At 45.0% G+C, this 26,656-nt stretch overlaps 1 protein-coding gene across 9 annotated transcripts in view; it reads right to left on the bottom strand.

Moving 5' to 3' along the window:
- The window catches only part of ANKMY1 (ankyrin repeat and MYND domain containing 1), a 250,288-nt gene extending 224,508 nt beyond the window's left edge, over positions 1 to 25,780 (bottom strand). For 7 of the 9 annotated variants that reach the window (XM_032764738.2, XM_032764737.2, XM_032764745.2 and 4 more), the window contains exons 1-9: positions 25,663 to 25,780; positions 24,094 to 24,391; positions 13,874 to 14,020; positions 10,769 to 11,235; positions 8,648 to 8,864; positions 6,580 to 6,744; positions 5,207 to 5,583; positions 3,546 to 3,717; positions 440 to 580 (exon numbers count right to left, since the gene is read on the bottom strand). In XM_032764738.2, coding sequence (XP_032620629.1) covers positions 440 to 580; positions 3,546 to 3,717; positions 5,207 to 5,583; positions 6,580 to 6,744; positions 8,648 to 8,864; positions 10,769 to 11,235; positions 13,874 to 14,020; positions 24,094 to 24,391; positions 25,663 to 25,685 — 2,007 coding nt within the window. In that variant the 5' untranslated portion in view covers positions 25,686 to 25,780. Of the gene's footprint in view, positions 1 to 439; positions 581 to 3,545; positions 3,718 to 5,206; positions 5,584 to 6,579; positions 6,745 to 8,647; positions 8,865 to 10,768; positions 11,236 to 13,873; positions 14,021 to 24,093; positions 24,392 to 25,662 lie in introns of those variants that run through there. The other 2 variants (XM_032764741.2, XM_032764744.2) reach the window with 2 other exon arrangements.
- Between the last annotated feature and the right edge of the window lie 876 nt (positions 25,781 to 26,656).

The following is a 26,656-nucleotide window of genomic DNA, read 5'->3' on the forward strand; positions in this document are numbered from 1 at the left end:
GGTCAGAGCGCAGTGCTGCAGAGGTCCAGCAGGAGTCTGGATTCAAGAGGAATGAAGAAACAGTTAAGCTGCCTCCATAGCGCTGGAACAAGCAGATTCAGCCCACAAAGATGTTTCTTTCTGAGGAATAGTGATTATAGGCTCAATACTACAGTTGCACTTCACCTACATCTATTCAATTGCATGCAGCAGACTTCTAGCCTGTGCCTAACATGCATCAGGATTCTACAATAGTGTCTGGTACCACAAATCATAAATAAGTGTTGTTGTAACCCTCTGTGTATGTCAGCGATATGCCAGGTTTTTCCAGAGGAAGTGCAATTATTCCAACAGTGTGCAGAGGTTTCAATCCAACAGGCAGTCAACCAATTTCCTGCTCTAGTCTTCCACAGCCCACACCAAAACAGTTGGAAGAGGACAGAGTAATGGTGCAATATACCCAGTCTGGTGCATATACATCATCTTCGTCTTCTGCCCTTGCATCGGGATCTGTAGCTGAATGAAGGATTAATTCCGTTATCTTGACCCCTTCTTCACCAGGAATGGCTACAGCAATATGAAGAGGCATTAAACCTCCCAGCTGAAAAATAAATATGGCATTAAGACTCTTCTGTCTATCACAAGGAACTTCTAAAAACTAAGGTACTGGATATTTTTCCAATATCAATCCTCAGGCCCCATCTATGTTAGCCTAGAAATAGAGTTAAAGGATTGTGTTTATGGTCAGTTTAAATGCTGTTTGGCTTAATACTCCCCAATGTCCATTTGACCCCTAAACCCACTGCGATCACAAATATTCCTGGCATGACAGCCACAGGCAATCCCCAGCCAAAACAGAATGTGATACAGCATTAAAACCACTTTTACATCACTAGTTTGCACCCATATAAGATGCAAAAGGGAAGAGAGCCTATTTCTGGCTCCTGACTCATAAGCCAGCACACACTGATGGGTCACATGCATTGTCTTGTGAAACGTTGTTTGGAAGTCTGCTGAGCAATCCCAGCTTGGTGTCAGGTTCCATAAACACAGGAACCTCAACACCTGCTGGTGCTACTCCCACCGGGACTCTACTCTGAATCATTTAAGTTCTCTTGGACTGAGCCTATATTGGATTTCCAGGAAGCAATGGAGAAAGCCAGGAGAGCCTTCAGGCCCCAGACAAGATAGGCACGGCTGTTGAATTCTGAGACAGTCTGCTGGGCTGCTGCTTCTCCAGACCCTCAGGGTACCGGTGCCAGGGCAGAGAGGTACCCAAAACCCTCAGCAGGAGCTACAGGGCAGGCTTCAAAACTGGAAATAATGATACTGACCTCCTATGTAAAGTGCTTTGAAACCTACAAAAGAAAAGCACTACATAAAAGAGTGAGCTATTATTACACTATTATCCACAGACTCCAAACAAAATAAGATGGAGCTTTAAAACTGAAGCACTGACAGCTAATGCACCAGAAGGCAAAACAGGACACTCTGTAGTGAAGTATATATTTGAGGTGAGATGAGATAATGATGTCCAGGTAGAGCCTGTCAAGCTAAAAAGCCAGGGGAACTTCTTCACTGACTACAGTCAGAAAGCGATAGGAAGATGGAATATAAAGGGGGCAGCCACATTTCAGTGCAGGAGTTCGCGAAAGATGTCTTCTGCTGAAACAGTTGGTATGTAACTTTGAGCCAGGGGAGTTCCCATCAGGGTCATATGCAGGCACAATCACCAAGTGCAGAGATTTAGTATGAACTGTATTTTTAGAGAACAGACTACGAATGCACAGCGTGCTGACGACTCAAGCGTCATTTCCCAAGGAAAGAGAAACGCTAAAACTGAAAGCAAAATAAATATTGGGAAATAAAACTGACTTTTGAAATACATTCAGCTTTAGAACCATGGGTAAGCATTATGTCAGCAGGGAAACACACACATAGAACTAGACCTTCGCTAGAGTAAGGGCATTATTATTAAAAAGGTAAATGATTTTAATAAGATAGTTTCTTTGAATTACTCGTTTGGAATTGCAAAGCTGAATCAGGCAGTCGAACTGTCATTAGAATTATGACACTTTACACATGGGCATTAAAGTTGTATCACTGATCACTCTAGAGCAGGGGTGGGCAAACTATAGCTTGTAGGCCAGATCCGGCCCATCAGGGCTTTAGATCCGGCCTGCAGAATTGCCCCCTGTGGCACCATGGGCTCCACACCATTTTCAGAAGTAGCCAGAACCATGTCCCTGCAGCCCCTGGACAGGAGGGCACAGGGCTCCGTGCATTGCCCTTGTCTCCAGGCTCCGCCCCCCTCAGCTCCCATGGAACGGGAACCAGGGCCACAGCGCTTCCTAGAGTGGCATGGGGCTGGGGCCAGGGCAGGCAGGCAGGAAGCCTGTCCTGGCCCCGGTGCGCGCCGATGCCACTCCGGAGCCACTTTAGATAAGCAGTGCTGGGCCAGAGCTCAAACCCCTCCTGCAGCCTGCCCCCCAACTCCCTGCCCTGAGCCCCCAATTGCACCCCACACCCTAGCCTCCTGCCCTGAGCTCCCAGCTGCACCTTGCAACCCTGTGCATCCCAACCCCCTGCCCTGAGCCCCCTCCCACAGTCCACACCCCTCCTGCACCCCTGCCCTGAGCTCTCTCCTGCACCTCAATCTCCTTTCCTGAGCCCCCTCTTAAACCCTGCACCCTTCCTCTGCCCCAATCACTTACCCTGAGCCCCTTCCTGCACATGCATCCATTCAGGGCTGGTGCAACCATTTAGGTGGACTAGGCGGTTGCCTAGGGCGCCGAGATTTGGGGGCGCCAAAAAGCGCCCCCAAATTTTTTTTTAAATGATTGAGCAGGCCTGCCACTAGGACAGAGAGGGAGTCTGGGCTGCCGGCTCCCAGGGTGTCCCCCGGGTCAGGGCGCCACTGCGGCAGCCCAAGGGTTCCCCTGGGTCAGGGCACCGCCGCGGCAGCCAGCAGCCCAGGGTGTCCCCTGGGTCAGGGCGCCGCCACGGCAGCCGGCAGCCCAAGGGGTCCCCTGGCTCGGGAAATCTCGGGTTGCCGGCTGCCGCCAAAGCGCTCTGACCCTGGGTCAGGGCGCCGCTGGAGGGGGCGGCAGGCAGCTCTCGTGGAGCTGCCGCAGTGGTGCCTGCGGGCGGTCCGCTGGTCTGCGGCTCGCATGGAGCTGCCGCAGTGGTGCCTGCGGGCGGTCCGCTGGTCTGCGGCTCGGATGGAGCTGCCGCAGTCGTGCCTGCGGACGGTCGGCCGCTCACGCGGCTCCAGTGGACTGCCCGCAGGCACAGCGGACCCTCCGCAGACACCACTGCAGCAGCTCTACCGGAACCGCGGGACCAGCGCGCGGGGCGGCGAAATTGCCGTCCGCCTAGGGCGCTCAAAACCCTAGCGCCGGTCCTGCATCCACTCCCACCCCCTGCACTCCCTCCTGCACCCCAACCCCGTGCCCCAGCCCTGCATACAATTTCCCCACCCAGCTGTGGCCCTCAGCCCAAAAAGTTTGCCCACTCCTGCTCTAGAATATTACATTTGGTTGTTACTAGTAATTATTATCCATTACCCTGGATGGAAGTCGTATGTCAGTCCTTGCTCCTGCTGCTAATAGTAATTTCACTGCTCCTACATCTGCAGCTTTAACAGCAAAGAATAGGACATGCAGAGGGATCCGGCAAACATTGGGGTCTGCACCTCTGCGGAGAAGTAGTTTGACCGTGGTCCATCTTTTTTGGTGTCTGAAGTCAATATAGCAAACAACAGAATAAGCTGTCAATAACTCATAAAAAGGAACATATTTCTAAACACTGGCTCTTAAGCTGACTCGGGTTCAGGGGCTGTTTAATTGCAGTGTAGACGTTCAGGCTTGGACTAGTGCCTGGGTTCTAGGATGCTGTGAGGCGGGTATACAAACTGGTACTTGGGCCTAGGGAGAGAATGTCCACTGTACTATTCCTTGTGAGACTAATGTGCACCACACAGCAATGCTATGCCATGCAGAGGGTGTGGAGGTAACATGGCCTACTTTACACCAGTCCCTTTCAGCACTGTTGAATCCCAGGAGGCACAAGCCAGGATCAGACCCCATACTCAGGAGACCCCAGAAACTACAAATGTCCACTCCCAGGCATGGATCTTATACAAGTGAGGTAAGAGAAGGTTACTTGCATCTTCCACACCTTGCACATGTGAGCCATAATCTGGTCAAGATGGGTTTGCCCTAAAAAACTGCAGGACTAATGTTTCCTACACAGCAGATTCCGACCCACCAGTGGGTTGCAGGAAGGGTCAAGATGGGTTACAGGCCTAGCGCAGAGGGGAGGCCCTAGGATGGGTGAGTGCAGAGGGTCTGAAGACCAAGCCCAGCCCACCCTCACCCTGCAGCAGCAGCTCCTTTCCCTCAGGGCTCGGCCCAGCTCCTCACTCTGAGTGTTGTGACCTGGCAACCAGGGTCACAGAGCCACTCACTCAAATTTGGCTTAGCCAGCCCCCAGCCCATCATGACAGAGAGGCAGCTGGGCCAAACTTGAGTTGTGTTGCAACCCCAATCCCTTGTTCTCCAACCAAATGGCTCCTCGAGTCTCCCCTTTGCACGGGGCCAGGAAGAGGGCTGTGGTGCCAGGATGAAGGATGCTGCTGGAGGTGCTCAGTGCACCCTCAGCAGGGCGAAGAGAGCAGGTTGTGGAGGAGAATGATGCTGGCCTGTGATTCCCTCCCCCATGAATCTGGGCCCTATGCATGTATCCAGTTTGTCTATGTGTTCATTTGGCCCTGGCAAAATATCCAGATTTTTTTTTAAATGAGTGCCAGGTTGTGACAGCAATACTCAATATAGCACAGACTAGTTTTTCATAATACAGAAATGTTTTTATGAAGGTAATATAGAATTACTATTACTGTTGCACAGTACAGGTTTTTTAAAATAGTTTATTTTTACACACACACACCATATGTAAAGCTGAGTCACAAAAAGAGACAAAATGGTGGGCTATCTTATTTAAAAGGTTTTAAGGAGTGAAATTCAGGCCTTCTCCCTGTCAGCTAAGGACCCGTGGAATGCCCCTTGATCAGGAATGCCCATTTGATCTATCCCAAGCAAATGCAGGGTCATTCTTCCCCACAAACATGTAAAACTACACTTGTTACTTTCTCGTGCAATAGGGTTCACCAGAACTTGTCTAACCTTTCCAGAACACAGAGCCAGTGGTTTTTCTTAGCAGCACTTACTCAGATATTGATAACGCCATTTTTCTCACGGTGCCTTCAGCCCCACCATATCCATTGACACAGGCATAGGAGGGTACTCTCAACAAACACTGGCTGAAGGCATCTGCACTCTGCTGCAAAGCTTCCAGAGAAACCTTGATTCCATAGTTGAAAACAGTACGGTTCGACTCAAAGTCAGTTTCAGTGCTGCAGCCAGTCCTCTTTTCTAAACTTGCACGGTCCATTTCGTCCAATGCATTTCTATCATCAGAAACAGATTCTGCCTTTTCCCCGGACATAGGAGGTACCACAGCTGACTGATGAACAGGGCCTGTTAAGCATGTCTGTTTTGCTGATGCCAATGGAAGTTGTGCAGATCCATCTTCCAACTGCTCACCCTGATTTAAAGTTTTAAAAAAAATTAAAATGACAAAAATGAAGAAAATATGGAAAATCCTTTCTTCAACAACAAGAATCATCATAACAACATCAGTGCCGGACATCATCAATGTGTGCGTATACAATAGTACTGGAATTTGGTATATTACAGCTGAGTTAAGGCAGATCATCATTTTACTCAGTCTTAATCCACTAGTCATGGGAAACATTTTGAATAGTGTGTGTGTTTGTTTTTTAGCCTCCATTGTCAATAAAACCCTCTTAGGAGCTTTCAAATCTCAACTGGTACTTCCTCACTTTATAAAAGCTCCGAAACAGAAGGGGACATTTCTTGATTTTCAATTTGCACATCAGCGTACAAACTAATGAAGACCTAAACCTAACGTTAAAGCTAGAATCTGAAAGTGTTACATTGACGTTTTCTGGGTTTGTGCTGAGCTCTGAAGGAGAGAGAGACTAGTGTACATTTTTTCCTGTCTACTTTTCTTGCAGCAGCCAAGAGACTTTTGAAGGTAATGGGAATCATGTGCTTAATCTGTCTAGGCAATTTTGTAAATTATTATTATTAATTATGTGTATTGCCATAGTGTCTAGGACTCCCACTCATGGGCCACAACCCCCTTGTACCAGGTGCTGTACAAAACACAGAATAAAAGACTGTCCCTTCCCCACTGAGTTTACAAATCTAAGTCCCACTAGGCACTAATTTATCTGTATCTTAAGGCACCTAAATTCTTTGGAAAACTTGGCCCGAAGTCTCTGGTACTAATGTGACACATGGACTGCAGAATAGCCCTGGAGCCTGATCCTGTGCAGTGTGAGTTATCGATGGAAGGGCACTCAGTAACTTGCAGGGTCAAGGAAGGTAAGGGCAGTTTGACTTTTCCCAACTGCTGGAACACTCACAGTGAAGTAATTTTAAAAAGCAGACCTGTGGCTCATTGGAGGACATGGTGAATTCTGATTTCACAGTTATAGATTAATAATGTACTGACCTCATCTTTTTTAAAGTTCCTCTCAGCAATATTAGCCTTAAATGATTCCACTGGGTAATAAAGAATAATGCACATTGATAGGGCTGATAATCCTTCATCGCTGCATTTATTCACATCAGCTCCATTATCAAGAAGAAGATTAATGATGTCATCATGGTAATTCGTCTGTGAAGTAAAATATTTGGATGATTGTTTTACGAGTATATGTGTATACATACTATTTTAGTTTTCCATGTGGGATTAACTAAAATCACAATTGGGTTTAAAGTTAAAACAAAAAGACACTCAATAAAGACAGACTCAAAACACTATTATTGATTTCAGTTTCGTTTTGTGATTTCATTTTCTTGTCTTTTTATGCCAGTGCTGAATTTGGCCCATAAATTAACAGTGATCTCAAAATGTTTCTACTGCTTCAAGCTATGTCTTATAGTTAATGCGGAAGGCTGGCAAAACCAAGAAAAAGGTAAAACTATTTTAGGTGCACCCAATATAAGGTCCTTGTATAATTGCATTTCTTCTGGAGTATGGCTTTTAATGCCACAAACCAAGAATTAGATGTTGGGTTAGTGATGTAGCCACTATCACAGCAGCAGCATCCGGATATGTCAGGTGAATCCATTTACCATTAAGATAATAAAGAGGGCAGTCCATGACTGGATGGCATGTTGAGGTACACAAGGGAGCTAAAGAAGGTCCAACAGTAAAGATATAAGTGAAATCACCCCTGATCACAACGTATCCTGTTGTAACAAAGAAGGATCTTTCAGTTCATGTGGTTGTTCTGAGGGGCATCTGAGAGCTGATCCAGAGAAACTATCTGTCAAGAAATGCACCACTGATCCAAAATACAGTCCCACACTGCCTGTTGCCGCTGGTCCTTAGAAACATTGTGAGTGTCTGTAATTACACTGAAGTCAATGGAGTTTCACTCACTTACATCAACTACTAAATCTGACCTGTTAAACTGAAGTAGATACTACTGGGAGGCTTTTCAATTTTTCTTACATTAGTGAGCTATCTGAGAAACGCACTTCATTTAAATAGAATATTTTTCATGCTGACTTTTAAAAGGCCTAATGTTTTCAGAGAAGACTTAACTGTTGTAAAGCACACTATCATGGAACTCAGGAATCAAATACAACAAAACGCTGTATTAATACAACATTTTGGCACTGAGGAAAAATAAAAATAAAAACTGTCAGGAAATTCAAAGTTACTGTTGCCAAAGCAACTGTAACTCTGCCACATTGCACATGCTGTAAACGGCAACAGTCTATGTGCATTAGGTTCCATTTTGTCCTCAGATGTATGCTCAGTTTTGACTTTCTGTGTTACAGTGGACAAGTCACGTAACCTCTGTGTCTTCAATACTCTCCCCCCAAAATCAACCGTACGGTCACAGGACTGCTAGGGGAAGAGGATTAATGTCTACAAAATGACTAAAGCTCATGGGATGAGAGGCCAATACAAAAAGAGAAAAACTCTAATGTTCTAAATTAATATGGAATTAATTTTCTTGTTCTGAGGACTTTAAAAAAAAATCATTAGCAAAAATCAAATTAATTTGTTAATAGATGTAAGGTGCCCAGAAGGCTAGGCTGGGCACTGATAAATGTTTAAATAAGGAGCCAAATACTTCCCACAGATAAACTGAAGTCATGCATACATCATAACTTCTACCCGAAACCAGACTGTAACCCAACCCCCCCGCCCCCGCTCCAAAAAAAACCCGCAAAAACCAGATCCCTTCTGGGTTTGAATACAGCCTGGAACAAGAAAGCAGAAGGGGGGAAGCAGGGGCAGTTTCAGGGATTTAAATCCAGCCCGGTGCAACACCCAAATTGGAAGGATTTGGAATTTTAGGCTTTGAGTCATCTTTAATATTACAGAGGGATATATTTTACAGAATATTTTTTTAGCATGTTGCTCAGCAAGCTGTCTTTCCTTCAAGATGTTTGCTATCATGTCTCATGCATTTACTGTATAACAGAGAGAGAGAGAGAGATGCAGTAGCAACAAAAAAAATGGTCATTCACAGAGGGAAGAGTCACATTTGGGATCTTACAGCAGCAGCAGCAAGTGCAGTGTATCCATGCATGTCAGCAACATCTGGATGAGCTGAGCTGTCCTTCAGAATCTCGTAAATGCTATTGAAGTCTCCTGCTGCTGCCTTCTGAATCAGCTGCTCCGAAGCAAGCTCTTTGGGGCCCTTGGGTCCAAAGGTGTCTCGGCTTCCATTCAGAATGACGTTGATATCCCAACTGATCTCTGTTTGACAATGCCTCAAACAGAAGAAAGAGAAAAACATTAAACAGCTGGAGAGTCCACATTTAACTTAAACAGCTATGCAGCCGATACCTGTTATACCACAGAGTTTTTTTAAAAAAAGCCACTGATAATCAAGATTATTGCCAGGTAACATGGGAGGAGGAGGATGGCAACCATTTAAAAAAACCAATCTCAGACAGTTCAATTTTGCTCCCATCATGGAATGAGCATAAGGGAGTTAAAATGGTCCAAGAGCTGTGGTATGGGGGACATTAATCATATTCAGAGAAGGGGTTAAAAACATCCAGCCCCAAGAATCTGGATGTTTGCAAGTGAAAATTAAATACCAAGCTCTCCAAGGTTAAAAAAGGCCATATGGTGTGCTTAGAAGATTAAAGAAAGCATACAAGGCACTCATCTGCATGATGGACCAGATTTCCAAACTGTGCTGCCTCAGCTGAGTCTGCAAAATATGCACATGCTGGCACCACTCCTGCAAACATACCTGTGCATGCAGGCAGAGTATTTTCATGTGTAAGAGGGTATTTGCACGTACAAAGTATCTGTCTGCATATATAGCTAATACCAGCTACATGTGCACTAACAGCTGAAGACACTTTGGAGCATGTTTTTGCATAATCTAGTGGATAGGGCTCTGTCATTTTGTTGTATGACCCTGTAGCACAGGGGTAGGCAAACTTTTTGGGCTGGGGGCCACATCTGGGTGGGGAAATTGTATGCAGGGCTGAGGCAGGGGTTGGGGTGCAGGAGGAAGTGCGAGGTGTGGGAGGGGTGCGGTGTGCAGGAAGGGGCTATGGGCAAGGGATTGGGGCAGAGGAGGGGTGCGGGGTGCATGAGGGGGCTCAGGGAAGGGGATTGGGGTGCAGGATAGGTGCAGAGTGCAGGAGAGGGCTCAGGGCAGGGGTGCAGGAGGGGTGCGGACTGCGGGAGGGAGCTCAGGGCAGGGGATTGGGATGCAGGAGGGCAGCAGGGTGCAGCAGGGAGCTCAGTGCAGGAGTGATGCAGTGTGTACAAGGGAGCTCAGGGCAGGGAGTTGGGGTACAGGAGGGGTGCAGGGTGCAGCAGGGGGCTCAGAGAAGGGGGTTGGGGTGCAGGAGGGGTGCATGGTGCAGGCAGTGGGCTTAAGGCAGGGAGTTGTGGGGTGGGGTGCAGGAGGGGTTGGGCTCCAGGGTGGCAGAAGTGCACACCACGGCCAGGGCAGGGTCCCTGCACACTGCCCTGTCCCCGGCCCAGCACCACTCCAGGAAGCACTGCGGCCCCTGGGGTAGGGGGGGCAAAGAGCTCCACATGCGCTGCCCTTGCCGCGCCTCCAGGTACCTCCCCTGAAGCTCCCATTGGCTGTGGTTCCCTGTTCCCAACCAATGGGAGCTGTGGGGGGTGGTGTCTAGAGGCAAGGGTCCGGGGGCCGCAGGGGTGTTGGGCCGGCCACTCCTGAGAGCAGCACGGGGCCTGTGCCTCCATGGGGAACAATCCCACAGGCCGAATCCAAAGCCCTGAGGGGCCAGATCTGGCCCGCAGGCCATAGTTTGCCCATCCCTGCTGTAGCATAATGGAGTCCCTAATCTAGGTTGGGACTTCTAGGCATTCTATAATTCAAATTAATAACAATGTTGTTTTTGTAGGCACATATCAGGACCTGAGTTGATGGTATATTTTAAGAAAAAAGGTTTCCTTTAGGTTAAGGAAGTGAAAGGGGAACATGCTGTTTGTTTCACAAAATCTCATTTGCAGTTTGTCAAATGAATTTCTAAACTTAATCATCAATAGTAGAAATTTTTCTGTGAAGCATGACTTCTGTACCATAACTTGTGCTAAAGGTGATCTTTGCAATAGTCTAAAAAGAAAATCCCACAGATATCCCAACAAACACAAATCACACACAAAAATCAATAGCTACCTGTATTTATAGATGTGCTTCTGCATTCTAACCATTAAAGGGCTTGTGTTTTTAATAGGCCACGGTTTTTCATCATACAACTTTTTGTTGTTCTGAAAATATTGGGAATCAAACTCTTTACGGAAGATGCGAGTCAGGGGAAGGTGATCTGTATCAGTTGAGTATATGTACATTTTTTCAGGCAATGTGTAATTGTCATCTAAAAGGAGACGTTTGTAGTTGTAGAAAAACGGGTCCTGTTCCTCATTCAGATCCCAAAATGGAATCTCCTCATCAGAAAGATACTCTCTCTGGGAATCAGCATCAAAATAGCTGTAGTGTTCTGGGTAATCCAGGAGACAAAAATGTCCAGGTATTTCAGTACACAGTTTAATTATGTGATTCCTGAGCCACAAGCCAACGTCTTGAGAGCCATCTGGATAGCTCTGAACTCCTGGTCCAAAACGCTCATCGGCCTTGTACAGTCCCTTAGGAGAGCAATAGGTTTACTAGTATTAGAGAAGACATATAGGTCAGATATTCTACATAACTTATAGTCTGGCTTCCATTTAAAAGATGCAAAACCAAATTTATTTGGTCTGACATTACTGTTCCAGTGTCAATTGCCTATTGACATTTAGGGCAATCTAAGCACCTGACAAGCTGATCAACTATTGTATTCACTTTGATTGGTCACACTGGAACTGCACTAATGGCAATACATGAAACCCATTGGCTGAAGTGAGGTAGGGTGGATGGCTTCACTGAAGGCAATGGAGCTACAGGCAGGGCCGGCTCTAGCAATTTTGCCGCCCCAAGCACGCGCTTGGCGCGCTGTGGCCTGGAGTCGGCCCTGGCTACAGGTTTTAACTAGGACCACTGAGACACTTTTATTCACTGTTCAAGAATATTCAAACAGCTCAAGCTTTGTTCTTACAAGCATTTGCAGAAAGTTAATTTCAGCCTTTTGTAGCTTTGTTTGTTTAATCAAGAAACCAAGTTTGTTTCATGAGTAAGTGAAATTAGTTTGCAAAGGAAGCAGTTTATGAAGGGTAGGTCATTCAGAAATACTGTTCGATCTGCCACAGAGCTCAGGTATCAAGCCCTCTCTACATACTACTTGCCACGAGCAAGTACATATTATGATATGTAGATAAATTTGTACATATGATCAGTTTGTAGACAACTTAAATGGAAGGGATCAGTTCTCTGAGTATACTGTTTGCAATAAGTAGTTCAACCACCTCTAATAGAGTCAACCAGATTTGAAAATTTTCAATCATTTCATATCTTGACACTTGAAACCTTGCTCCCCTCAAGTCTACTCAGAACATTGTTTCTAAAGTCATCTTCCTGGCTCATCACCCGGACCTAATCAGCCCCCTCTCTGAGTCCCTCCACTAGCTCCCCCTTCACCTTCACATCAAACTCTCACTTCTTAAGTCAGATTCTCCGCTGATGTAAAATGAGCATAGCTTCATTGACTTCAGTGGAGCTACATGGATTTACAGCAGTTTGGGATCTGGCCCCTTGTCTTTAACAGTAAGGTTCTTCATAACATAGCCCTACACTTCCTAGCTCATTTACTAACCTATAGCGCCACTGCTCCTTGCCTTCCCTCCACCAACATTCCCAGCTTTTACTATTCACAAGTCAGCGTCTGCTTTAAAACAACTCCATGTTTGCTTTCTCTCCCACTGCCCCTTATGCCTGAGGAAAAACTCCCTGAATAAACCTGTAGGGACACTACCTCATCCTCCTCCTGACTTCCCTCCACTGCAATGCCTCAAAACTCAGATTGCTGATCATGGCTATGCTGCTGACAAGCTGTGACTATCTCTCCTTCCCTTCTTTCATTCCCTTGCGCCCTTCTTCCTTATCTCTATCCCCAACTTAAAAAGAAAATTACAATCCATGTAGCTAACCAAGCTCGGTCAACTCTTCACTGGATTCAGTTGCTGGTAAATTGTATCCTCACCCCCTACCCTTGATATCTTTCTACCTTCGGGCAGGTTTTGTCTCTTTTCTAGGTCTGTATAGTGCCCAGCACAACGAGAGCCCCGATCCCAACTAAGATTACCAGATATTTGTTATGCCTACTAGTAGAAATGAAAAATACTAGTGCTCACTCTCTTACACACACACCTCTGCAGTTTAAAGGACAACCCACCATGTAAGACTACCAGTCGATTTTCTATTTAATAAACTTCACTTGCCTCTTGTGTTTTTGGGACACCTTCTGTCCCTGCTTGGCTTCACTCCTCTTTCATTCCTTCTGTGCATCTTGCTGCACTATTTTGTGTGCACACTGTTTCCTCTCTTCCTTCCTTCCCGCTCCACCTCCTTACGTCCTTTCTCTTTTCCTTCCTACACTGGGTTCAGTCCTCTGCCCCTTTACATCTGTTGTGTGTCATCTTCCCCAATCCTCCCTCAAATATTTCTCTGCTCTTTAAATGCATCCTCTCAATCACTCATTTGCCCATATTGCCCCCACCCCTTACCACCTCTCCACCAGCTACTGGCTTCCCACTCCCACCCATGCAGCTAACAGTGGCAGCCTGGTCCTCTGCTTCCCAGTTCACCCACGTGGCCTGAAAAAGAGAACAGCAACACCTACTCTGCTCTCCTCCTGCTCCCTCAACAGGAAAACAAAAACAATACAGACACCTCCTTCCCATCAGGCCTTTGCTGCCTGGTTGCTTCCTTCTTAAAGGAGTGTAACCCCAGGGCCACTCTGCTCCCAGGCTTATCGCTACCTTCAGAGACAAGAACCTACAGCTCCTGCTGTCCTGTTCCCTGCCCATCAACAGACACACTCCACAGTGACACTTGCCTCAGACGCGTGGTTTTTGAAGCCCTAGCTCAATTGAGGCTCCTATCTTTGGTCATTTCTGTACAAGGCATGAATTTGAGCAACTACTTTAGAAGCTTTAAGCTTTTTTTTTTTCCTTATTGGTATTTTATTACCAGAGTGCACATTTTAGCCATTAATGATCTGCACATGCTTCAGAAACACATTCCAGCCACATGCTTTGTGGGAAAGCCACAGAGACCATGCTGGCAGTACAAATTCATATTCTGTTAGTGCTATCAGTCATTAGAATACATTCAATTTCATCCTGTTACCTGATAGTTTCTGCCATCCTTGAATTCCATAGTCCCATATCCTTCTTTATGGCTAAGATAAAATGAACCGGCAAATTTGGAACTGTCGGGCCAAAAATACATCCCTTTGCCATGCCGATGGTCCTTGTAAAACTGCCCCACATACTTCTGTAACGCACCAAAAAAAGAGGAAAGTGATATAGCTGAGGGAAGAGAAATAAGTGGCTTGTAATTGTTCCTCACTACAATGGAGCAATACTAGAGAAAACGGCCACACAAGATCTTGGTATATACAGAGTGCCTAGCCATTATGCATCTTTGGAAAACTGGCCAAAATCCTGACCCCATTGAAGCCAATGAAAAAACTTCTCTAAAGTTCAACTAGGCCAGGATTTCACCTATTATTTTTCCATAGACATATGGTAGGGCCTGTAACTCCCAACAGTTTAGAAGGAGATAAGTCCAAATGTTCACACATTCAAGTGCTCCAAGTCATAGCAAAACACAGAGTAAGCCAGCAGCTATTTAAGCGCTCAGCAGCTGACCCAGCCCCTGTGTGTACATATGAAATAGGGAGGTATTGAAGTTGCAGTATCAGGGAGATCCCGAGTATCCACAGAAACGTAAGTCTGGCTCAAAATCAGGTGTACACACTATAAACGTATGCCCAGTTGCAGACCAGAGCGGGGTCTGCCTGGAGCAGCTGTCTCCCACTTACCTACTCTAACCCGAAAAAGCCCTGAAGAACCAAAAGAGACATCATCTCAAGCCCTTCATCCTTCATCCCTGGCAGGTCAGTCATCTGTCCATCACCCCGTTCTCTCCTATCAGATTCCCAGGCCACTAACCCCTGGAAGAAGGAGCCTCTGCTCCCCCACAGCTATTCTTAGAAAGGCCCAGGTACACAGGTGACCCTTAATCCTATTATTAAGTCCGACAGTCGGTTCCCCCTGGAGCTAGACTAAGCCAGAGGGACCTGCTGGGTCCCTCTAGTGTGCAATCCTGGAAAAACAGCCGCCAGTAGCTCCAGAGAGTCCAGTCTAACAAATGAAGTGTGACTTGGTGGGTAGGACTTGCACCATAACAGTGTTAGTTGAGGTAATACATTTTTATATACAGATACATATGAGAAGGAGAGGTAAAATCTGGTTACAACTTTAACAGGGAATCTACCTATTCTTCATAATATAACCACCATATTAAAAAAAAACAAAAACTAATTGATCCTTCCCTTTTTTGCAAGGGGATAAACCTCAATGTTGATGAAAAATTATTAATGAAATTATAATATACAAAACTTCTGAATTTAAGTTTTAATTGATTAAAAAAACCATAATACAAAAAATCCAACATCAATGTTTATTGGATAAACATCAGAACAACACCAGAAATGGTTACTCAATCACAGAAACGTAGGACTGGAAGGGATCTCGGATAGCTCATCTGATGCAGGACCAAGCATTAGACCATCCCTAGCAGGTCTAACCTTTTCCTTAAAAGCCTCCAATGATGGAGATTCCACTACCTTCCAAGGTAATCTATTCCAGTGCTTAACTATCCTTACAATTAGCAATTTTTTTCTAATATCTAACTTAAATCTTCCTTGCTGCAATTTAAGCTGATGACTTCCTGTCCTGTCCTCAGTGAATAAGAACAATTTATCACTTTCCTCTTAATAACAACCTTTTATATACTTGAAGACTGTTATGTCCCCTACCCTCAGTCTTCTCTTCTCCACACTAATCAAACCCAATTTTTTCAATCTTCCCTCATAGGACATGTTTTCTAGACTTCTCATCATTTTTGTTGCTCTCTTCTGGACTTTCTCCAGTTTATCAACATCTTTGCTGAAGTGTGGTGCCCAGAACTAGACACAATACTCCAAGTGAGGCCCTATCAGTGCTGAGTAGAGCAGAAGAATTACTTCTCGTGTCTTGCTTACAATACTCCTACTAATACATCCCAGAAAAATGTTCGTCTTTTTGTGACGATATTACACCAGTGATTCATATTTAGCTTGTGATCCACTATAACCCCCAGATCCTTTTCAGCAATACTCCTTCCTAGGCAGTCACTTCTTATCTTGTTTTTGTGCAATTGATTATTCCATCATAAGTGTAGTATTTTACGTTTATCCTTATTGATTTTAATTCTATTTATTTCAGACCATTTCTCCAGTTTGTCAAGATAATTTTGAATTCTAATCTTGTCATCCCAAGTGCTTGCAACCCTCCCAGTTTAGTATCATCCACAAACTTTATAAGTGTACTCTCTATGCAATTATCCAAATCATTGATGAAGTAATTGAACAGAACTAGACCCAGGACAGATCCCTGTGAGATCCCACTCAATGTAACCTTCCAGTTTAACTGTGATATCTACTCTCGGAGTACGGTTTTCAGGCCAGTTGTGCAGCCATCTTATAGTAAGTAGGTTTGTCTAGTCTATATTTCCCTAGTCTGCTTATGAGAAGGTCATTGAGACAATATCTTTTAAAGTTGGAGATACAATATCACACCTATTTATTCTGCCCCTATCCAATTCATATTGACTTCACCTTTTGCCCAAGTACAGCTTGTTTATACAGGTGAAGTCTAGGCTCCCTGGCTACTATCCAAGGGCTTGTATACATGGAGCAGTAATATGGACTACAGGGGTGTGACTTCTAAAACACACTAATGTGTTGCGCATTAATTGGTCCAGGTAGACCCTGCTGGTGAAAACTAAAGATTCCCCAGGGCATTTTAACGTAGTGCTCTTTGAAACAGTACTACATCTATATACAAAGAGAAAGCCCTGAAAACAACCAATTTTTGGACATTATGTAGAATTCAAAAATTGCGGAAAAACTCCCTAAAAAATGAAATTAATAAACTAAAAAAACAGAAGCCCAGTGATGGTTTTAATTTATTACAAGCTCACCTTGACTGAATTTTAGAAGATACCTACATGTTCTTGGACAATAGAATAGACCGCATTCTTATGTTTTGCAGTGTTTATTTTATTAAAGGAGTGTTTATTAAAGTATGTTCAAACTAACTAACAAAACTAGGAAACCTCTGCAGGCACAAAAGGTGTCAAGGAGAATGAGATCTCCTGGGCCATGAAAGCATATTTTCAGTCACCTCCAGGTATAGTTGCACAGACTCTTAAATGCAGCTTTAGCATTTCTGTTTTGCTTTAATATTGTATATACTGTTTGAAGGACTACAGAAATGTTGGCTATTGTGCTTTTTTGCCTTGAATACAGTGTTTGGTAGGAGTTCTTAGTTGCAAATAGTGGGTGAAGATATTGCAGATTGTAATCTTGAGAGACATTTGGTTTAAAGTTAAAAACCACTAGGAATGTCTTCTCAAGACCAGGCACCGCCCTATTATTAAAGAATGTCTTTTCCTGGGACCTAACAGAAAAAAGTGACAAGTAGTACCTAGTATATCAAAGTTACAAAACTATGTCACAAGCCTCATTTATCACCCCTTGTCTCACCCTCCTCAATTCAAAGAGGAAAACCTAAGATTTCACACACACACACACCATTTAAAGAACTCTAGAATTATTCTTTTTTAACCCAATTCCTTTGATAAACACTCTAAAAATCTTAATTCTTTCAATGATAAGGAAAACATATATAGTTGGGAATTGTTTTAAGAAGTCGTTGGTTACTCAACACAAGTTTCCAATGAAACATGAAACCTTTGTTCATTCTTTAAATGCTTAAAATTGTATTTGTTTCTTTGGTGCAATCTGCACGTTTTCTATTTAAATCCAATTATCTAATGTTATAACTGAGTATTTAGCTCACCTTTAATCAAAGCATCCCTTAAGGCGTAGTACAAAGACAATCATTAAGGGAGAATTAAGAGAGACAGTCATTAAGATATGGCTTACCATTTCTTGTTTCTCTTTTCTGAGTTATTTGGGGAATAAAATTACTTGCCGCTCAACACCTTAAAACATACCATTCTCCCCTATATGATGTTTCTACAATGTCTGGTGCATCAATGCACCAGATGACTTGCCAATGTCCCACTAATATGTGGACTATGCTGTGACTATTCTCAGTAAAATTATTATAGATCAGACAAAATGACTAAATAGTTTGGGGATTATAATAGAAACTGACATGGATCCTTTCACTTCTAGGTCACCAATTTGAGTCCTGGCCTTGACTGATAGAGACTGAAAATCATTACCCTCCATGAAACAAATTGTTGATACCTTCCAGTAGGAGCTGAACAGAGATCTGCATCACCAAAGATGCTGACCCACTACTATAGGCATTATCTGACATTTGTTGGCACTCTCAGAAGAAAAACAAAGGACCAAATGGGCTCATTGAGAATGTCGTTGCAGGTCAAGGTGAGAAACATTGGTGAATGATGTGCAAAAGCTTGCACTGTCGAAGCCTGTGCCACATCTGACTAGAATGGAGTCCACTTTCTAGGGCTGGTGACATGAAGCCAGTTAAATGAACTTCTAGAAAAATGCAGACAGAATGAGTTAAATATGTTCCCATTTGGATGTTGCTGGAACTCAGGAGTGCACTTCAGATGCCCCCTCTGCCCAGGTAATGAGTCCCCAATGGAGGTTTCTGGATTACATTGTTCTGACAGAACCCATTGCTGAAGAAACTACAGGGCAACATTCATGATTACCACAGATGAAACTATGTCCAAAGGGAGCTGATAGGAAGCACAGATAAAGCCCCGTGTTCAAGAGCTAAACCTTTCAGGCCTGCAGAACTAATTGCACTATGAACAGAGAGAGGTAGGGTCCAGGCAAAAACTGCCTTTGACAGTAGCATCCGCAGGAAAAGAAGAAATGAGAAGCAGATTTGGGGATGGGGGCTTGGGTTACTTCTGCTGAAGACAGTGAAAGTGATTCTTTTGTACTGTGGTGATTAATCCTACAGAAGGCATACAACTGTACAGAGAAAGGAACAGTGAAAAGAAGAGAGTTGAGAAAAGGGCTAAGAGCTAGGGATGCAGCTGAAACACAGCCTAAGGAATAATAGAGAAACAAAGGTGAAATTCAGTGCTAACCAGTGTGCACCCCCAGGCCAATCAGGAGGTGAGACCCAGCCCAACGACCCCCCAAAAAAGCAGAGTGTGGAACTGACCGTGCAAGGCCAAGAGTGAAATACCTCAGCAGATAGCAAGTGAACAGCCCAGGGGAAAACGAGCATCTAAGACTGACAAAATGGAGTGACCAGTGAAGCACAAGAAGTGTCCGAAAGCAACCAGGGAAGGAGCAGCACAGGGAGTCTGCCAAGAGCATGGACGGAAAAGAGCTCTGAATGGCCAGAGGCAACGGAGCACCTGCAGGGGACCTGGAAAGCCAAGGTCACTTAGAGAGCACATAAGAGAAAACAGTTATAACTCTGATTTCATTCTTTACTCTCCTTGTTCCAGAGAAAGTGTTAATAGGTAGGTCAATGTTCCCAAATTCACTCCTCTAAAAAGGGCCCAAGCCCTTTGGGAAGGCTTCACTTCGTACATTTATGGCCAGTGGAAAGAAATACAGATGGCAGCAACTAAGTCTTGGATGGGGGTCTCATATTAAACAACATCTTTGCTACGTCCCTGGAGGAAAGATGGTATTGAACTGTTCTTACTAATATTACATTTCTTTCCTTAAAGCAACATATTGCCACTGCAGTTTTTATAGCCCAATGTCTCAAAGGAAAAGAAATTTACTTTCTTGTTAGTGCTTCAAAAGATCACACAGATATGGTATAGAAAGGTACCAAAGCCTTCTAGTGACTCGACACTGGCTACAGCCCAGCAGTGAAGCATCATCAACCTAACAGTTTTAATTTAATTCATACAAAGCAAAACCTGAAAACACTGCTTTCTCAAATACTCTGATCTCCAAGACAACTAGTGCAAGAATTCTCACAATTTCTTAGAGAGACAACACCGAAGTGGCTGAGGTAAAATATCTTTTAATGGACCGACTTCTATTGGTGAGGAAGACAATCTTTTAAGTTTACAGAGAGCTCATCTTCAGGTCTGGGGATTTCTAATAATTTCTAAGTCAGACAGCCATTTATGTAGGTTTGCCAGGCGTCTATTTTTTGACTGGAACACTCAGTCAAAAAGGGACCCTGGTGGCTCAGCAGTGCTGACTGGGCCGCTAAAATTCTGGTCGGTAGTGCAGCAGGGCTGAGGCAGGCTCCCTGCTTGCCCTGGCTCCATGCAGCTCCCGGAAGTGGTCTGCATATCTGGCTCCTAGGTGCAGGAGCTGCCAATGGGAACTGCAACAACGGCGCCTGTGAGCACAAGCAGCACAGAGAGCCCCCTAGCCCCTCTGCCTTGGAGCTGGACATGCTGGCTGCTTCCAGGATCCACCTGAGGTAAGCGCCACCCAGAGCCCACATCCCTCTCCCCCCCAGCCACCTCCCAGACCCAAATTCCCCCCACCCCCGGAGCCTGTACTCCACACCCCCTCCTGCAACCCAACTCCCCGCCCCAGCCCATAGCCCCCTCCCACACTCCGAACCCCCCAGCCCCAGCCCCCTTCTGCACACCAAACCCCTCATCACCAGCCCCACTCCAAAGCCTGCACCCTCAGCCGGAGCCCTCACCCCATCCCGCACCCTAACCCCCTGCCCCACCTCAGAGCCCCTGCCCATATTCTGAACCCCTCATTTGTGGCCCCACCCCAGAGCCCACTCCCCCAGCCAGAGCTCTCATCCCCTCCTGCACCCCAACCCCCTGCCCCAGCCCCCTGAATGTCAGTGAAGATGGGGGAGAGCGAGCAACTGGGGAGGGGAGATGGAATAACCAGAAGTGGAGTGAGCGGGAGTGGAGCCTCAGAGAAGGGGCGGGGCAGGAGCAAGGCCTCAGGGAAGGGTGGGGCAGGAGTTGGGGCAAGGGTGTTCAGTTCTGTGCGATTAGAAAATTATAAATGAGGAATTTCTCAGGAAATCTTTTTCACATCTAATTTAACAGGGTCAAAGTCCATCTTATAAATAGCAAGTTACGGCTAACTATTTAGAAACTTCAACAGCTCCATGATAATGTTCAGTATATTCACAGAAAAAAGGAGAGAGAAATGTTAATTTTTATGTTTTCATGGGGTATGAACACATCACCTTTATAATATAAGGCAGATGGACACATCCTCCACTAAGCTACATCCACAGGAAATTACAGTGATTAAATTAGCAACAGAACAGCTCGCCTGATCAATGAATGCAACAGGAACATATTGAGAATTACTAACATTAATAAAAATGGAACATAAGAGATATTGTTCAAACAAGGCGAGTTCCCCACTCCAATCCAGGATCTATCTGCTTGCAAAATTTCATTAAAATTAGACTTATTACTGTATATTAGTTTTACTTCAATGAAAAGTGGTGGTTCTGCAAGGTGCTAAGCATATGTCTGAATTGGAACTAAAATTAATTTTTCTGCTAAATTATTAAATGTAATTATGCATCAAAAATGTAGCGATCTATTGGACAAAGGGAAGAGATATAAACAGAATACACTCTTAACTAGATTTGAAGTCACTAGCTTTGAAATAGCAATAAGCTACACCATAGTTGGCATCCATGGAAATTTTATGTATTATTTTCAGGAAAAATATATTGAAAATTGCAAAAAAAAAAAAAAATAAAGCAAATACAGGTTACAGCGTTCAGGCCATTCCCTAGTTCACAGCAAGACCAATATGCTTGCATGTATTACCTTATTTATGGAACAGACTAGCCCTGCAGGTGGTTAGAAAAATATGTTTGCTCTTGCAGGGTTTTTGATGAGGCTTCCCCTTACAGGGAAATGGGCCTACAGAGTTACAGGGGCTGTGAAGGCACATGGAGAAAGGATTCCCTAGATCTACAGACCCAGAAGCCATCTCCATAGATGGCTGCCCCTGCCCCTTCCCCTTTCCCCCTCCACCCCCAGCAGCTCACTGGGTCTTCCACTCTGCTACCAGCTGCAGGGACCTCTCCCATGTCTCACTCTTTAGTAACATTAGGCTCTTAGTAAATATTCTCATTGTTATTTATAGCACTTTACAGTTTGAACACATGGACAAATGTTAGTCATTTATCACAGCATCTGCAGGAGATAAGCAAGCATTACGCTCATTTTTAAAGCATAAAAACAGCCATCTTATGATGCACTCTCACACTACTTGTTTGCATCACAAGAACGCTACTATACCTATTTACAGACAGTGAAACCAACATAGAGACAAACATCCTGATCCTGTGCCCGTGCATACCCAAAACTACCAGCAAAGCTGTTGGGATATCTACATATGCCGGGAGCATAGGATAGGGACCTAACTGATGTGCTCAGAGCTGCACAGCAAGTCAATGACAGAACTATGACTAGGAGACACAATTCCTAGTTTCCAGCCCTAGCCAACTAGAAAATACTGCTTTATTAGAGCAGTACTGACTGTGCCCCAGGTCCTAGATCAGGGCCCCATTGTGCTAGGTGCTGTACAAAAATGGTTCTTGTTTCTCCATTGCAATTTCTGATGTAAATATCTGAGGGCAGTTAATAAGTTTCACAAATTCAGCAGGAACCACTAAGTGAACCTGGCATTTTCCCACCACAATGCAATCATCTTCTAATACAGGGGTTCTCAAACTGGAGGTTGGGACCGCTCAGAGGGTCATGAGGTTATTACATGGGGGATCGCGAGCTGTCAGCCTCCACCCCAAACCCCACTTTGCCTCCAGCATTTATAATAGTGTTGAAAATATTTTAAAATGTTTTTAATTTATCGGGGGGAGGTCGCACTCAGGGGCTTGTTATGAGAAAGGAGTCACCAGTACAAAAGTTTGAGAAGCACTGTTCTAGTATGATAACTCTATAGATACTCGGACTGAGGCCATGCTAAACATTAGAAGTAACAGAACAAATTGATTTACCTGCAACCTTAAATCCTGTTTAATTTTTACTGTGATTATATTACTAGCCAGCAGGTGGAGACACAGAACCACTCTAAGAAGTAACAGTGGAACTATCTATCTAGTTTGGTGTAAGCAAGAGCAGAAAGATGCAAGTGTAAGTAAACATTTGAATTTGTAGCATGTTTCCTTATATTTCTTCACGAGATGGGTTTGCAAACATAAGACTCTCTAACATATTATAACTGTGTAACAGAGGGGTAAATTTGTGGTTATGTTTGGCTAATCCATTGCACAGTAAACATTTTGAAAGTCTAATTCACACAAAGTCAGATCAAGTATAAAATGCCAGTATCAGTGAGAGAAGAAAGATTTATTCAATGTAATATTTGTCCATAGCAGGCATGAATTTGAGCAAACTTCCCAAAGGACTAGAAGTATTAACTTTTAAGAGCATAGTTCTCCAGCAAAAAGTAACATATGGGATGATCTCTATCCCATTTAGAGTAATCAGACTGGTTTATCAAAAAGGCACTTCTCAACTACCCAACATCCTATATTAAATTCAAGACAAAGAAGTAGATATTGGATTTTTGTAATGTACTGTGAAAGGAGAATACAATAGTGCAATTAGGGGACCAAATGTTCAAGCCCAAAGTGCAAAAGGACAGTATGAAAATCAAGACCTAAAAGTTGAAACGGTGGCATGATCAAACTGCTAGCACTCAAAGGAAGAAATACCATAGTGAAATCTTGATTTCTTACTAAGATAATATTTGAATAAATGCCATTGATGGTAGCCTACAAGTAATGTCAGGTACATAAAATGACTATTAGCCAACTTATATTGGCATTAACAAAAAGATGGCAGAATATCAGATTTTAAACTAATTTCCATCCTGCCTTAAAACTGAGTGAATATTTAAACCTTAAAAGTTCTTCATCCAATATTAAAACCACAAGGACCAAAGCGAATGCAAACTAGTTTATCATTTCTGATATTTGGATCCCATGCAATTAATGTTTCATTGTGTAACTATTTGGCAACACAGTGGCTGCCAATAGGAGATACTGACATACCTATTTTATGTTAATAACTTTAGTTGAACTCCCAGTTTTAGCATGAGGAACAGTGCTAGTTGAACTTTCAGCATACTGTATTGTGTGCCATAAATGCAGCATTTGTAAAAGGCAAAAATATACATCCTATTTAGCAGGCAGAGATTTATTTATTACACTTTTGTATATTGATTTGAAGAGTGAGAAACTTACCAATGTGTCTTCCTTGACATTGTTATGTTCAAATCAAACCTGCCATCAGATAGACATGCATTTAATGTAAATTTTAAATAGAATAAACCAGTTTACCTCACCATTGACCCATGAGAATTCTCCATAACCAAGCTTTAAATCAAACCCAAATTCCCCTTTGTAACTGGAACCATCTGGCCATTCCTGAATGCCACTTGTGGGTATGATCCTATTACTGCTTAAGTCATCTTCAGTCAATTTCACTAACTGTTCACCATCTTCTTCAGTCTGAGATTCTTCCTCTTCGTCAAAGAGATTGGAACCCTGTTCAACATCATCTTCTGTTTCTTCTTCTCTGATCAGATTAGAACCTTGTTCATAATCACCTTCTGTATCTTCTTTGATCAGCCTGAAACTACACTCAGAAGGGGGACAAAATTCAAATCAGAATCCCAGACTAACACCAAATGAAGCTGTAACTATTTTGCTTCACACAGAATAAATAAATCTAACTCCAATATAACCATTCCAAACACACACAGTATTTACTACACTACTACATATACTGATGGTATATAAAATCAAGGCATACACTGAGGGGAAAGAGAAAGCAGAGGAAAAATATTATTCCATAAATCCAGACTAAATAGGCTGCACATCTATAATGGGCCATTTTATAGAACAAGAATAGGTCTCCTTGTTAATATAAATGAGTTAATCAAACCTAGGAGATATATACACATTCATCATTAACACCTGCCATCAACACACCAGAATACACTCTCCCAACACATACACGTACAAACTCTTCATGTACATCCTGACATAACCAACACCCTCACATGTACAATCCCACTTTCACATCACACTCCAAGGTACCCTCCTACTTGCAAGCACACGCACCCCTGAACACACATGCACTTCAAACACACCATGCATGTGGTTGCCAACCCACCAGGATTGTCCTGGAGTCTATAGGGGGTGAGGGTAGGGACTTTTGTACCTTTATATGAAAAGTTGTCAGTGATGCAGCCCTCGTGCCAATGTACTAGTGCTCATGTGGCCCTCCTGGTGATTTGACTTTGAGATCCCTTCTTTAATTAAAGATAATGTCATGTGATGAAATCTCCAGGAATTCATCCAACCAAAGTTGGTAACCCTACCCATGCATGGAGCATGGCACATGCATGTACAGACACCAAGCTCCTGCACACCCTCTGCCACATGCATGTGAACACACACACACACTTCACACATCCTACACATGTACACATACACTTGGAATCCCTGCACACAACTGCACTTCCCCATGTGTGCGTATATGCCAAGCCCATGCACAAACATGTGCTCCCACACGTGTATGCACACATTCCAAGCGCCTGCACACACATTCTCTGCCACATACGTGCGAACCCACAAGCACGCCAACCCTGCCCTACATTGGTGTGTATGCGTGGATTCCCTCCTGGACACACATGCAAGCTCTCACATGTGGGCACACGCCCAATCCCACACACGCTTGTGCACACACACACTCCAAGCCCTGGCATGCACAAATACTTCACACATCCCACACACGTGGGCTCCCAGACACACATGCTCTGCGCTCTCTGCCCTCCGCCCAAGCTGCAGGCGGGCCATGAGCCCGGGCTGGGCACAGGAAATCCCGAGCTCCCCGACACCCACCCAGCTGCTGCAGGTGGCTCCATCAGCCCGTCCCAGTGCAAAGCAGCGCAGCCCCGGCCAGTGCCGCGGGCCCTACCACTGTTGGGGCGGGGGGGCTAGGGAGTGCAGCGCAGCATACCGCGGGGAGGAGCGGCGAGTCCAGCATTAGCCCCAGCGCTGAGCGGGGAACGGAACTAATACCGCCTCCCGCTCTGAACGCTCCAACCCCCCTCCCCGCCAGCCCACATGGACTGTGCCAGAGTCCGGGTTTCCATGGAGACCCGTGTGTGTTTGTGAAACTGGCCTCGTCCTCGCTCGCCATTGGCCCCCTCCCTCCGTGGGGCGGCCCAGCAAGCCCCGCCCCCACACAGTGCTGGCCCGGGGCCGGCTCTGCGTGGGTCCCGGCGGTGCCCCAGTGCGAGGCGGCGGTTGCTCCCTGCTGCAGAGCAGCAAGCCAGAGCGGGCGGGCCCGGGCCCGCTTATTCCTGTCTCCTACCCCCCTGCTCATTCCCCTTTCCTGCCCCCAAGTCCCGCCCTTCTCCTGCCTCCCTGCTCATGCCCCTCTCCTACCCCCCAGTCCTACCTCCTGCTCATGCCCCTCTCCTACCCCGCCGCCTTGTCCTTCTCCTGCCCCCTATTAATTACCCTCTCCTACTCCAAAGCCCTGCCCCCCTGCTCATGCCCCTTTCCTGCCCCCAAGCCCCTCCCTTCTCCTGCCTCCCTGCTCTTTCCATTCTCCTACCCCCCAGTCCTACCCCGCTCATTCCCCAGTCCTACCCCCTGTTCATGCCCCTCTCCTGCCCCCCTGCCTTGTCCTTCTCCTGCCCCCTTGCTCATTCCTGTCTCCTGCCCCTACTAATTACCCTCTCCTATCCCCAAGCTCTGCCCCCTGCTCATTCCCCTCTCCTACCCCCCCAGCCCTGCCCCTCTCCTGCCCCCCTGCTCATTCTCCTGTCCTGCCCTGCCCACCTGCTCATTTCCCTCTCCTACCCCCCCCCCCCCCTTTTTCCTCCCC

This window comes from Chelonoidis abingdonii, chromosome 8 (genome assembly GCF_003597395.2).
Source record: "Chelonoidis abingdonii isolate Lonesome George chromosome 8, CheloAbing_2.0, whole genome shotgun sequence".
Lineage (NCBI taxonomy): Eukaryota > Metazoa > Chordata > Testudines > Testudinidae > Chelonoidis > Chelonoidis abingdonii.